General features: G+C 35.2%; 1 protein-coding gene across 4 annotated transcripts in view; it reads left to right on the forward strand.

Annotated features, from left to right (window-relative positions):
* WDR17 (WD repeat domain 17) overlaps nt 1-11,526 on the forward strand; it is a 52,973-nt gene extending 41,447 nt beyond the window's left edge. For 3 of the 4 annotated variants that reach the window (XM_069787356.1, XM_069787345.1, XM_069787365.1), the window contains 8 exons: nt 1,493-1,513; nt 2,497-2,608; nt 3,329-3,470; nt 3,559-3,661; nt 4,547-4,648; nt 6,888-6,983; nt 7,165-7,348; nt 9,052-11,526. In XM_069787356.1, coding sequence (XP_069643457.1) covers nt 1,493-1,513; nt 2,497-2,608; nt 3,329-3,470; nt 3,559-3,661; nt 4,547-4,648; nt 6,888-6,983; nt 7,165-7,348; nt 9,052-9,171 — 880 coding nt within the window. In that variant the 3' untranslated portion in view covers nt 9,172-11,526. Of the gene's footprint in view, nt 1-1,492; nt 1,514-2,496; nt 2,609-3,328; nt 3,471-3,558; nt 3,662-4,546; nt 4,649-6,887; nt 6,984-7,164; nt 7,349-9,051 lie in introns of those variants that run through there. The other variant, XR_011325428.1, reaches the window with a different exon arrangement.
* The last annotated feature ends 3,173 nt before the right edge of the window (nt 11,527-14,699 follow it).

A 14,699-nucleotide genomic window follows, 5' to 3' on the forward strand; every position in this document is an offset into this window, starting at 1 on the left:
TCCATCTGCAGCTTTTAAAGTCTCTGAAGCTCTTTCTCTGATCTCCCTGCCTTTGTTGTGAAGAGTGATTTTTATGTAGCCCCTGACAGGAAGCACTGGACATGGAGTTAAAAACTGTATATTTTTTCGAGTTCCATAAAAAAAGCTTGTTCTGAACTCAGTGCTGTAACAAGTACTTACAATAGTATGGCATTTACATGTATGTGCATAAAACTAATGCAAACTTATGGCATGTGTACACTGAAGTCTACATGGGTATATGTGATAAAATTTTAAATTGGTGTACTGCATATTGCCCAAGCATACATCTGGATTTGTCAGTGGGTTTCATATGCTATACTGAACACCTATTACAGCTACAGCCTGCAATCCTGGATTCTGATTTGCAGCCATTACAGCATATTTTTCTATTCCGTAGGAAAAGATCAGAGATACCTGAATGTCTTCATATTTTGTAATGAAGAGATACTAGCACAGCATAATACCCCTTAGACCACTGCATGTATAAGATCAATTATGGGGAAGCTGGAGTTCAAGGGCCTCTGATATTTGAAGGGCTCCCTTTTTTGTTTTACTCGTTGTTATGCTTAGGGATATCCATCAATTGGAAACATTTCATTGTAGAAAGACACTTAATTATAGACACCTCAAGGAATACCAAAAGGACCTTGATGGGTTAATAATGAAATCAGTTATTGGTGGAATGTATTTTGGGTCTTGTGGGATGTTTTTTTTTGTTTGTTTATTTGGTTGGTTTGGGTTTTTTTAAGAAGTGCTCTGAAATATAAAATCAAAACCAAAAAGTCAAAACGAAACATTCATGCCCTTCCCCATCGTTCCAAATCTACAGCCTTGGGAAAATGTGTGAGTGTTTAAGACACCATTTTAGTTTTATTTGTGTTTAGCACTTAAATACTGTTAAAAGCAACCTTCTGTTATTCAGAAGGTTAGTGGTATTGTACTTGAGATACCGAATTCTGCATATGCAAACTCAGCCACTTGATTTTGTTCTTTATACTGACAGTGTTTTCAGTTTGATTCTTAAAGAAACATTCCAGGTAACACAATTTGTAGGCTATTATATGAGGGCTTCTTTGGATTTTTTTAAATAAACATTTGATTTCAGTTTTTTGGCTGAGCAATTTCTAATCACTTTAAATTGCTTATGAAGATGAGTACATGCGAGTAACTGATCTTGAAAATAGTTTAAGAACTTGTGAAATATCCTATAGTCTGAAAGAGCCTTTCTGTAACTTGGAAAATTGGCTATTGCATGGTAATAGTATAACAGGTTTTCCAAAGACCTTTTGGCGTTACCTTCTTTAGGTTGTCAAAAGGCATTGGAAAGCTATTTTTTTTGTTGTTAAAGTCGGTTAACCTGACCCTTGTATTTGCTGTTGTAGTTTAATTACTTTCTACTAGATTTTTTCTCTGTAAAGCAAGAATATAAACCAAAGTTTTGTTCATTACTGTTTCAATGTCTTCCTTTTAGCTTTCCATCACTTGGATACAGGTATTTTGCTTGTTTACAGAAAGATAGATTTGAAAAGTGTGTGGCTTTACTCATGCTAAAAATAAGCTTAAACTAAGTGTTCTAATTTTTTAATTGTGATCAATACTTGAAAGTGGGATAGAAAGCAATTGCAAATATTGGTCAGTAGCTTACTCAAACATTTTTTTTAAGCCAAGGACCACATTCTGAAAATCCAGGGGAACTCGGTAGGAGTTTTTGCCTTACACAGCGGCAAGTCAGTCTTGTGGGTCACAGGAGAAATGATGTCTGCATGTATAGAAGAGCTACAGAGCAACCAGAATAATCAGTTATTAAAAGCTCAATAGAATAATTGTTTCAAAATAATTTCTTAATATTTACATATGTTCCCTCCAGCTGCTTGTTGTGTTAAGGAGGGGGTAACAAATGGTAAAAAGTTAGGAATATTTCAGAAATGTCAGTTTGCTAAAACACAATTTTCCTTTCTGAAGGACGAAAATAGGTATCACATTCTTTTCTTGTATAATGTCTCTTTTGTAATGTCACAGAAGCGCTAGCCATTCTGGATGACTGAGAGATGCTTTATGCTGATGTCATGGAACTCTAGAAGCCTGGAAGTTTGAGGATGGTTTCATGTTACAAAGCCACATTAACTTCTTTCCTTCTTTCAAATTGGATAGGTCTACTTCCTCCTTCCCATCCCTGCTCACGTACTCTTCCATCTCACTTTGAGGTAGTTCTGATGCTTTAGGATTGCACAGCTGTTTAATTCAACCAAGTAAAGCAACAGAAAATTAACACATGACTTCCCCAAAAAGATGAACAGATTAAGCCACATTTATTGCACCAAAATACTCTTAGAGACTAAGGTTGCTTCTGCTCTTCTCTGGAAGTAGTATTTTTTTCAGTAAACTCTTCTTTATAAAAGGAATGTAAAAGAGAAAACAGTTTCCTCCTATTACAAACCATTAAGAGTAACTACATGTCATCTTTTGTTTGTGCAGGAATTTAGCAGCTGATCTTCTTATGATGATTCCTGATAATAAATTGCAGTTAGTAAAACTGTGTGCTTTTTATCCTGGATGCGTAGCAGAAATAAATGACCTGCATGAAAAGGTACAATGAAAAAGAATTTACCTGAACACTAACAAGCTTATGTATTGATTTGTTTATTAATTTCAGAAAACTATAGGCCAAATAGGATGACTTTGTCACTAACAGTCTTACATGTTACATATCCTTTTTTGCTCTTTTAGTCTTCATTGACTTTATTTTCAGTATTGCACAAGAAGGACTTCAGTTCTTCAATTCTATTCTGTGTGTAGTCTTTCCATGACACAGGTTACTTCCTGAAGTAGCTTATGATCTTCAGAATTACCTGTCAGTATGATTTATAACCTCCTCATCACTGAAGTGCAGCCTAATCATGTCTTAGGATAGCACAGGAAGCTGATCTGCTGAATTGTTTTACATCTTATGTCTGTAATCTCCTTAAATTCCCCCTTTCCTCTTCAGCAGCAGAAAGGTCTGCTCCACTAACTCCCTTAAGGTTCCACTTAGACTGCACATCTATTAAGCAGTAGTAAAAAGTTCACAAAAACAATAGCAATGGAAACTAATACTGCTTAAATTAAAGTTACAGAACTTTCTCCTGTGTTGTTCTCTGGTCTAGATGGCTTTCTTAAAGCGCATTATATGCAAGTATGTCTGTCCAGCAATGACTCTTCTTTCACAGAGTTTGATCTTATTGTTATGTGGAAACTTCAGTATTTCTCTGCATCTTAAAGAATTGTTTGAACATTACGGTAATTCTTTAGCAAAATCTTTGTTTTCCAGTGTAATCTTCCTGATGTAGAAGAATGCATGCGGTTGGCAGAGACAATTCAGGCAGATGGGGATATATTTGAAACTATAAAGTACTATCTGTTAAGCACAGAACCTGAAAAGGCTCTCCCTATTGGCATTCAGTATGTGAAAGGTAGGTCCTTGGACAAAGAAACCTTTTAAAGCATAAATGATTTGTATAGCTTGCCTCTTGAGGTACTTTTGTTTCTATTTTTCAACAGAACAACTTTGTGGCTCAGATTGGACTTTAGATTCAGTCTGTCCGTATCTTGATCTTCTAAGTTACATACGCACTGAACGATTAGTGTTGCATAAATGTAGTGAGTGAGTATATTTTCCTTACTTATAAAAGTGGAATCTCCAGTAAAGGAAACTTTGGGAATTAAAAAAATATAGGTGCACACTGTTACTATCATTTTTGTTTACCAGAAGAGGGGTACAAAAAAATTCAGCAAGCAAGCAAGCTAGTTCCCAGTTGGGAGAATAGAATGTGGAATTTTCCTAAATATTCAAGGTTTAGCAAGAAGAAAAAAAAGACATTTTACTGCTGCTTTCTCTGTGGGGCATTTACAATGGGGGAATCAATATTGGTCTTACTTGAAGAATCTTACTTTGATGAGCTGTGGTTTCAGTTTCCTGAAGGAAAAGAGCAGTGGTACCACACATAATACGGGTTTTTATGTCAAAGTGTTAAGGAAATGTGAGCTGTCACTCTCAAAATTAACTCTAAAATAGTTGGATAGCTGTGGTTCACCATCATGACAGATGGTTGAAGCTAGGCCTGGGTGCCTGCACAGGTGTAAGTGTCAAGAACTAAAAAGGAGCAAAAAGCTTAACTCTTACCTGTGGCCTGTGGGGAAACTTGGTGAAACTGAAGTCCACACTAATATGTGAAGCAATTTTATTTACATTTAGAGTTTTATCACATTAAAAGGTCTGAGTGACGTTGTTTCTGTAACTTTACATGATTGTGCTTAATAACTATGTGTTGTACATGCTATTTAAAATTTAATAATTGAGATCAATATAAAGCAGATGGAGTCTGTTTTAACAATTACATCACACAGTAAGTAAGCATAATCAGCAAACATTATCCACAAAAGATGGATGGATAAATTAGGTTTTAAAGTGATCATTTTGATTATGAGTTTGTTTAATGTTTTTGCAAATGCTTGTTATTGTTCATGATTAATACTTGTTCATTTATAGACTTCGGAATGAGTTGCTGATTTTGTGTGGTTACATTGGTGCTTTACTTGCTATCAGAAGACAGTACAATAGCATTGTACCTGCACTTTATGAGTATACAAGGTAATATTATGTTTTCACTAACACTGGAAAATCTCAGTCCCTATTATGATGTATGCCATATGTTGTCCCTACACCCCTTTCCTCCCTACCAAAAAAAAATAAAAATTATACACATAAAAGTTTCTGAGGTAATGCAACTAGTTGTGAATCCAAGATTTCAGTCAAACTCTTAGTTCTGCAGGAAAAACAATTTTTAGAAATAGATGAGTATTCAGTATTACCTCCATGCATGATCATGTGTTAACAGTAACAGTTCTAATTTTGTATCTATGTGTAGGCCATTTGCCAAGACTTCCTCGGTAGCAACAAGGACAAGCTTTGAATTTAGAGTTCATGATGCACTAGCTTGATTCCCACCAAGAAACCTGGCTTGACCTTCTGTTACTCAGTGAGCTAATATTCCAGGCATTAATACACTTGACCTGGCCCGGTCCTGCCCAGTTGGACCAGCTCAACCCCAACCAGTCACCCAACTTGCCTTGACCTGACCTGACTAAGCCCACCTGACTAGACTTGACTGACTTAACCAGCTCAGCCTGACCCAATTGATTTGACTGACTTGAACCAGCTCAGCCTAACCCAACTGACTTGACTTAACCTCACCCACTTCACATGACCTGGCTTGGCCCACTTGACTTGACCAGACTTGGCTTGATCCAGCCCAATCTGGCTTGGCCCAACCCACTTGACCCTACTCAACCTGACCCACTTGATTACACTTGGTACACTTGACTTACCTGACCCCGCTTGTCCCACTTGGACTTGAAAGGAGAAAGATTAAGATAATAATCTTTATCTTGCCTAGTAAATAAAATAGGTTTACGTACAATACTTTAAATTCCTTCCTCAGAGTATAACTGTGATTGTTTAGTCTTCCTGTCTGGTTTGGTAACAATACTGCTAACCAGCTGACTTACTTCTGTTTCTCCCTCACAATTTGGGATTGTCAAATCCTTTTTGTTTTGTCCCCTGACTTGCTGAGTAGCAAGGCCAGCTCCAAGATGTCACTGATTTCATAGTGCAAGCTGTGTTGGCATTGTTCTAGCTGTCATTCTCTACCGACCACTGTAGCTTTGCTAAGAATTTCAGCTCATTTACCTCTTCATCAAGAATAAATGTTGTGTATATTGTCCAGTCCTTTCACACCTTACTAGAACTGTGAGCTTTCCTACACCTCCTGATGTTTTATCAGAATTACCTATCAAGAATAATTAGACTACATAAATTTAACATCTCAGAACTGTGTGTTTGCCCCTTTTCTTTTACTCCTCTCCATCAGATGTCTCAACATCACTCCTTTCCTCTTAGCCATCCTCATCTCTGAAACTTGGTGAGATGATGGGGAAAAGGACTGTTTTGTTTTGTTTTGTTTTTTCTTTTGTGAGCCACCAGACTTACGTATGGAAAACAACAAGATGAAATACAAGCTTTTACAGAAGGGCACTTCTGATATGAAAATTAATAGACTAGTAACAAGCTGTCTTTGAGACTCAGTTTGTGATACTTCGGCTGTCAAGCTGTAAGTTTTCCTGGGATTTAAAGAACCACAGAAAAATACCGCTCTAAATTTTTTTCTCAGATTTCCCAGTATTTTCAGGATTCATAGATTTTTAGATTCCAGCCCATCTTAACCTGGACACTTACGTGCTTAAGCTGAACATTTTTAAGGCATCCCAGCACAAATGGAAGTTTGCTGAATTAGGTCAGGTAATAACTGTCCTTTGTATTATGTTTTGATAAATAAAAAATACATCTACTGCAAGGATTTTGAAATTGTTTTCTGCAAGTAATCAGGTGAAACAAGGCTGTCCCAGAGCATGTATTGAACTGTCTTACTTTTAACTGTATTTTTTATCATGTCTACTAAATATAGGCAAAATGGGTCCTTAATTTTAGTAAAGTTGTCATTATTAAGAAATGAGAATGCATATAGCCTTAAAATATAGAACGGCCTCAAATTAAAAAAAATACAGCTAATTAAGGACAAGCTTAAATAAGATGTAAATAGGGATAATTAAAATAAAACTTAAATGAAAAGGTATACTTTTATATCTAGTAATTTAATATTTCTAAGGTTTAATATAGTGATTATTGTGAAGGATCAATTTATTTCCTTAAAGTTATTTCCATATCCAATCAAAAATAGTTTTATATTACTACTGTCTACCTTGTTTTTATTTTAAGAAAATATTTATTGTTAGAATTAATTTGGACTTTAATTACTTGCATTCTTTTTCAGTCAGCTTTTAAAGAGACGAGAGGTATCTGTACCTTTGAAAATTGAACAGCTTTCTGAGGAACTAGATGCATGGAGGGCTTGTACTCAATTAAACAAGTAGGTGGAAAAACATAAAATTACCATGAATGAGACTATTAATATCTGTTTAGTTGTAAATACAGTATTTATTTCCTTTGTAAAATCTGAATATGAATGTAAAAAATGAGTACTTTGTGGCTCTTAATTTCTAACACAAATTAAGATGTAGAGTTGAAAAACAAGTGTCTTTTGTTCATAGGCCTACCGATGAATTGCCATGCACCCCGCCATCTGAATCGCAGAGAATGGTGTATTCAATACTTGTATCACGAATACAAGAGGAGCCTCTGAAAGGACTTGTTGGGCCAGACTATGTCACTGGATCAAATCTTCCTAGTCATTCAGATGTTCACATCTCTTGTTTGACAGGGCTAAGGATACAGGTATGGTTTCAGTGAGCTGAGGTGTTTTTTGCTTGGTGATAGCATTGACTAGTTGTGAGGTTACAGTAAATCTTAAGGTCCCTTCCATCATTTGGGAGGAAAAATGTTTTCCCTGTTGTTACAGAAGCAGAACTTAAAGACAATAAGTGCTGACATCTGCTATATAAAAAAGGCTATATAAAGAATTGTCCAATCAAATAATTGCCAGGTTTCCCAATCCAAAATTTTTAATTTCCATGGGAAAGACAGATTTCCTTTGCCAAATGTTCCATCTAAAGTGCATGTAACTTACTGCCTACTACCTCACCACAGCTTGAATAAAAACCAGGAAATTATTTCTCTTCAATCACATACTAACATTATTCTGTTATTAGTATTTATTATTATGGAAATGCATATTATAAAACTTGTAATTCATGATTAAAAAAAATATTAGAAGACTAAATGTTCAAATATATTTATTCATCACTCACATAGAGCTTTATGATGAAAACATACTAGTCCTTATAACACCTCTTTGGTATATGTTGTTACTTCCATAAAGGGAAAATCAACAGAGCCTGAAAACACAACTCTTGGGCTCCTGTCTCCAGACAGTGCCTCAGGGTGAATTTACTCTCTTACATGAGACTGAGTCTGTTTCCTCTGTCTAGTGCAAGATGCCAGCCCAAAGAGTAACAGGGTTGTTCAGAGATAAAGAGGGGTAGTTTTGTGTCAGAAAGTGGATGCTAGTGGGATTTCTGAGGTAAACAAAATTTCACAACTGCACACTGTCAAGCCTAAAAAAACCTTGCTGCCAATGCTTCCACATTAGACCCATGGTCTCTGGCTATGGCTATACTCTCAACGTTGGCTAACTGCCATGTAAAGCTGCCATTGTTATAATCCATTCAACAAGAATAACAAATATGGTGCTACCAGCTTGTCATATACAATATCCTTATTTCTGGATTAGTGAACATTAGGAGTCATTGCTTTAGGCATGCAGATCATCTCACAAATCACTTAGTTAATACTAAGGTATAGTAGCCTAACTGCTTGGGTTCACAAGTTTTAAGTAGCAAGTTCAGAGAGCAGAACTCTTAAGGTGGCACTTAAACTGAATTGCAGCTTCAAGACCATATTTTGTCAAATGAAGAGATTGGCAAAAATAGCTCTTCCTCCACCAGATAAACTAGTATTTTTACCCTTTTCATAGTGAACATTTGAAATTGTTCTGTAGACTGCATGTAGGCTCCATGTCTCCATGAATTCTTTGAAAACATTATATTGGTTTTTTTTGTAGATGGGGGAACATGCAGATCAGCACAGATAATGACAGAGACACAATGAAATATGTACAACATTCTGAAGGAAAAAAACTTGTTACTTCGGTTTCTAATTCAGGCTAAATTTAACTTTGGATTAATTGACAAACATATAAAATACCACAATTATTAAAAATCAAACTATAAATTTAAGGATTATGAAATATTGGGTCTCCACATTTTGGAACATAAAAAGTTCACTCAATTTATACTGTGTAACTATTATCAAAGCTTTAAGTTGGTGTGGTACAATTTTTGCACGAACATAGATGATAGTTGTAAATCAGGTTTTCATGCTCTCAGATAAAACAAAATGTGCTTTCTGTTGTGATAGCCTTTACACAATACATGTTTACTTCCTTTTTCTTTCTTTCCCCAAACATTTTTGCTCTACAGGGTCCCGTGTTCTTCCTTGAAGATGGAAAATCTGCTATTTCACTGAATGATGCTTTGATGTGGGCCAAAGTGAATCCTTTTTCACCACTAGGAACAGGAATACGACTTAACCCATTTTGATGAGGTGTTTTCCTCTGTACTTTGTACTGCTTAAAATAACACTCTGGGGATTAATACTGATTTAACCTTGATTGTCAAAGGACAGAAAGATGGCAGTTGACTCCTCCTGAAGGGTGATTACTTGGACTTTGTAAAATGAGAACAAGAAAAAGATTTCTATACAAATGTTTGTTGATAATCCAAAGAAAAAGTTATTTGAGAATCCAAAGAAAAAAAAAAATTCCTAACTTCATAGACAGCCATGTCTTTTTTTTTTTTAAGTAAGAATAGTGTTGTCAGACAATAGACATATTTCAGTCAACTCTGTGTAAACAGATGCCTTGTAAAGGAAGTAAGCAACTATATGCATGTTATCAAAATACTGATAACAAACTGTGAAATCCACAAAAACACTTTCAAATATATAGTAATAGAATGACTTTATTGATAGCCACTGCAACCTGTTTTTAGAATGACTGGAATCCTGCAGCTGTTTCATGCATTGTGTCCCCCTTTTTAATTTTAACTAATTTTTTACACATAGGATTCTATAGCAAAAGTAAAAATTAAAAAGTGCTCAGATGATTTTTTTTTCATCCATTAGTTATTGTGCTTTAATAGCAGTACAAAGCTGTTTGCTAATGTTTTGTTTAGATAGGTTTGAATATCTAGATTATAAAATTCTATTTTCTAATAAGTTCATCTTTGGCAACTGTCCCCCTTATATTTCACTGGAAGCTAAAATGTATTTATAAAACTTTTTTTTTTAAAAAAAAAAACAACAAAGGGTTTATAAGGAACAAACAGTAAATGTATTGAAGTTATTTAAATATGTCATGTATATTTAAAATACTTGTTTTCTTTCTACATTTTCTATTAGTTACAAATATACTTATAGTATGACAGACCAGAAGTAAATACTTGTGGATATATTTTTATTTACTAAAGCTGTGCTCAAATGAAAAGAAAATTATGGTAATAGAATACTACAAATATTTAAATTTGAAAGCTGTGTATAGTATGGAATTTAATCATAAGGTAAATCTTATACTTTATAAGAATTATTAATAAGAATAATTATTATCAGAATTACTTACCTGTAGAAAAGATGCCTTAGTTATAATATTCTTTGTTAGCTTAATTGATGGCACACAAGCAGAAATCTACTTTAACTCTTGTTACGTTTTTTGCTGCTGCTTTAAAATAAATTTTAAAATCCTGATAGTTACATAAAATGTAAAGAAATTGCAATTAAAAATTGGCAGAACTATTTCTAGAGAAACTGTTGTAAAACTGGAAATAACACAAGGTCTCTTTTTAGCAGACCCTATTGAAGAAAATCCTCAATATATATGTAAGCAATGCCCTCATTTAACTAGAAATAAAAATGCCACCATGCTGGAAAGGTGGGATGGAGATTAGAAATAAAAAATTCCTGTTTTCCCTCCCTTTAAAAAGTTAAAAATTAATTCTGTCAATGTTCTAGAGTATTATTACAGGGTTTCTGGTGTAAGAATATATGGGGGTGGAAGCTTAGCTGTTTTGTAACCTATACAAAAACATTTTTGTACATACTTGGATGCTGGAACAGAATGTTTTACTTTTTGCAGGTATTGTTTGGAAAATGTTTTCTTTTGTTTAACCCTGTGGAGCTTGGGGAATAAGAGTTGGATTTCAGAAATAAAAATTCATAGTTTTTGAAAGAATTTTCCAGCAGTCAGTATCCAATATGTTGCTTCTGTCAAATGAAAGGCTAGCTATCTTTTAGCATGTAAATTGTACAACCTTCTATGTAAAAGCTGTTAATACAGAGTTGGAGAGCAAAGGTAAGAACTGAACATGCAGCCCCATGACTGATCATTGGGATCTGAAGGATTGACTCAACTGCCACTCTATTTAAAATCTTTTGCTGCATCCTAAGGATTTTTAACGATATTTCACACTTTAAATATCTTACAATATGTAGTATAACTGCATCAATTTGTTGAACATAAACTGTGCCTTAACATGGAATCTTAGATAAATCTACTCCTTTGTATTAGGGAGTGAGGGTTAAGAACTCTTTCATTGCTGAAATACAGAAATTAAGTCAAAGGGCACATTTTGTATTGGGAATCCATCAGGTAACGGTCATTGTGAATAAAATGAGGTTGCATTTTCTTCAAGGTGGTTGTATCCCATGTGGTGAGTGAGGGGAACATGCAGAGAAGGTTGTAATTTTGTCTGCTGCTACAACTGTGGTTGCAACTGTCAAACTATAGAATCATCACTTTCAAAAATAATTTCAGATTGTTTGCTAATGTGTGACTTCATTGTCTGGCACAGCTAGTCAAATACAGATACTTTCCCTTAATATTAAAGAATCCTTTGTCTTCAGATGATTGTTTGACTCTTCTGTAAAAGTCATATTTCTGTTTGAATGAGGAAATTTATCAAGCTATACAGCTAGTGCTTTCCAATACTATTAAATCTCAGTTAAGTTTAACAGCACTTTATCCCTACCAAATCAAAGTCATTGTTCTGTTGAAAGAATCTGACCAACATTACTGACATGTTTATAAGCTTCACAGACTGCAGTTACCTCTGATACTTTCCTAGGTGGGTTCTAAAACAATAAAAAAAAAATTCTATCATGCTATAAACTCTTCCCATTGCAAAGACTGCCTTTAAAATGAGATATGACACTTTAAATCCATGGTGTTGAATATCTCCATTGGGTAAAATAATTTAAATCCAGAATTGCAACAATTTAAGATGACACTAATGCAAGAAACTCCCTTCATTCTTTACACAGGAAACAAAACTAAACTACTGAGTCTAGATCTCTTTTTCAGAATAGGCATTAGTGGTTTGTTGGGTTTTTTTTAAACTTGAAGCTTACACATTTATGTAGGAAGGAAATGAAACCCACAATCATCTTTGCTCTAGATTAAAAATTATCAAAAACACGGGGTGGGGAATATATATAGAAGAGCAGTTGTGAAGACCAGTATGCTTTTGCACAATAGGTCAAGATAGGAAGACATGAAGTATGCTTTCAGATTTAGTGAATATTTCACATGCAACAATTATACCTTGTGGCTTCCAATGTTCTATCAGTAACACTTCTGTCAGGAAAAATTAATAGTAAACCAGCTCTAGGAAGAAATGAAGCTGACAAGGAAGTAAGGCAATGTTATAAAAATGAGTAAATTACAGTATTGCAGATATTAAGAAATAATAATGAAAGCTGCATTTTATAGAATACAATTATTTCAAAGAGGTTTTCAATTTATTTGCTTAAAAAAGAATTGTTCCCTAACAGACAGTAAACTTAAATTTCTTTTTGTTGATTATGCAGTCAACACTACTGTAATCAGACTGGGGTTTGTGTTCCAATGTTCCACTCTGGGTAACCCTTGCAGTGGTCTGCAGGGAGGTACCAAGCATCCCTTGTAACAGGATCTGTCAGCTTGTTTCACCTGGTTTTCTTTAAAATGAACACCTGTTTTGTCTCTTGTTTCTGAGGAATCTAGATGCATGGTGGGGCAGTGCAACTGGAAAACTATATCAAAGGAAACAGTGGCTTTGAAGATTCAAACTATTAAAACTCCATAATTTAAAAGTGACAATGCTGTTTTAATCACCTTAAACAGTGAAAGAAGGCCTCATCTTTCCTGATGAAAGTAGCATTTGAGCCCTATATATACACATAAAGCCAAAGCACTGCCATCTTCTGAGGGTATGATCATTTGAACCGCTGTAGACTATTGTTGGTGGGACAAGGGAAAAATACATACAAAGAACCTGAAAATTGGTCAGAGTTTGGGATTATTGCTACCAGCGTCCAAACCAGCCAAACACGTTGGTGTCTACGTGGGTTGGGCCATGGTGTGGTTCAGCAGGATGCCTACAACCAGGACTCTGACTCGCTACAGAGCTGACTATTTGTGTCCCGCTTTTCCGGCACCTTATCCTATGGTTCCCTACACAGTCAAGATGTCTGTCAGGGCTGTGCGAATTATTGCTTAAGTAAGGACTGGAGCACCTGCCCAATCACACATTCATCAACAAAATGAAGATCATTACATAACTGGAGGGAGGAAAACTGATTTCAGTATGGTGAAAGTATCCAGAATAAACCAAAGCTCCGAGGAAGGCAATAGATGCACTTTTGAATATTAGAATAATTCCTACAGGTGCCATGCCAGGGAAAAGCTCAAAGCAATTTTACATTAAAAATAAAAAATACTGGAAGCCCCCTCCAAACTTCCTGTTTTCTAAGACGTTGTATCTGATGCCTTCAAATTTTAAACGCAAAATCTCTTTGTTGCCTTTACAGCAAAAGTAAACCAAAACCACACACCATTACAATCTGAATAGATTAAAATGAAGACTTATGTGATGTGAGAAACAAACTTACATGAGGTGGCAAACAGTTTTTCCTTTGGGATATGAGCTATGTTCTCAGAGGGTGTGCAGCAACAAAGATGGTGAACCACACGTTGTCCCAAATTTGATTTAATGTTAAACTGCCCTTTAAAGCAAAAATCTCAAGATGTTCATTTCAGCAGCATGTTAAGCATCTGATCAGTTAGTTGTTCAGTTTTCTAGTTTATTTGCACTTACTACCCCCTCCTTGACTGACACCCAGGTGATTTGACAGCTGTATAAAATGAATACTACACCAAAAAAAAAAACCAAACCAAAAAGCCAAAACCTAAAGAGAAGGGGAAACATTTTAAACAGGTTGTATGGTAAAAGTGCACTGTATCTTCTTTTCAAATCAAACGTTTTGCATATGTTGAAAAAAAAATAAAATGAGAGGGCTTCAGCATTTTGGGGGCATAATGTGTAAGATCACATAAATAAGCATGAAATAGGATGTTGAGAGATTAGACAGTATGTCTTGAAACCCCACAGGCTGAATTTGAACAACTTTAACTATTTGAAGAGTAAAATCATTCAGTCATTCTAGTTAAACATCTTACTTGGCAAAGTAGGTCCAATATTGAAGAAAAGCAGAAAGCCCAACCTCTGACAAACTGTGATCATATACATCCTTCTGATGGTCCAGAACAAATTTTTCATTTGACGTCTGTCAATCAGTATACTTTATTCTCTTCAGAAATTTTAAAGATGCAGCTAAAAGACTGACTGACCTGAAGTTCAATGTCTAAATTCTGTTTGCATATGCTTCATTTACTCCTGCAGCTACACTGACATCAAGAAGCTGGAAGAACTTGTACAGTCCCAGTACACGGAACACATGGTACATTAAAAAACACGGGAGATTTTTTACCTTGGCCTGTGGCACAGAAGAGACTGAGATGGGACTGTTAGGTTCCATGTCAGTGCCAGCATTTTGAGAAGTACACTGAGAACACACAGGAGTGCAGAAAGGGGCTCCAAAATGAAACAAACCAGAGAACTCAATCTCATTTGGGAAACATTGATATGGCCCTGATGTCTTTTAATTGAGACAGAGCATCACGAAAAAAAGACACGCTTTAGTTAACATGCTGGTTAGGAAGTTGAATGTAAGATAATTTAAGTGAAATGCAGTGGCC

This window comes from Haliaeetus albicilla, chromosome 1 (assembly GCF_947461875.1).
Source record: "Haliaeetus albicilla chromosome 1, bHalAlb1.1, whole genome shotgun sequence".
NCBI lineage: Eukaryota > Metazoa > Chordata > Aves > Accipitriformes > Accipitridae > Haliaeetus > Haliaeetus albicilla.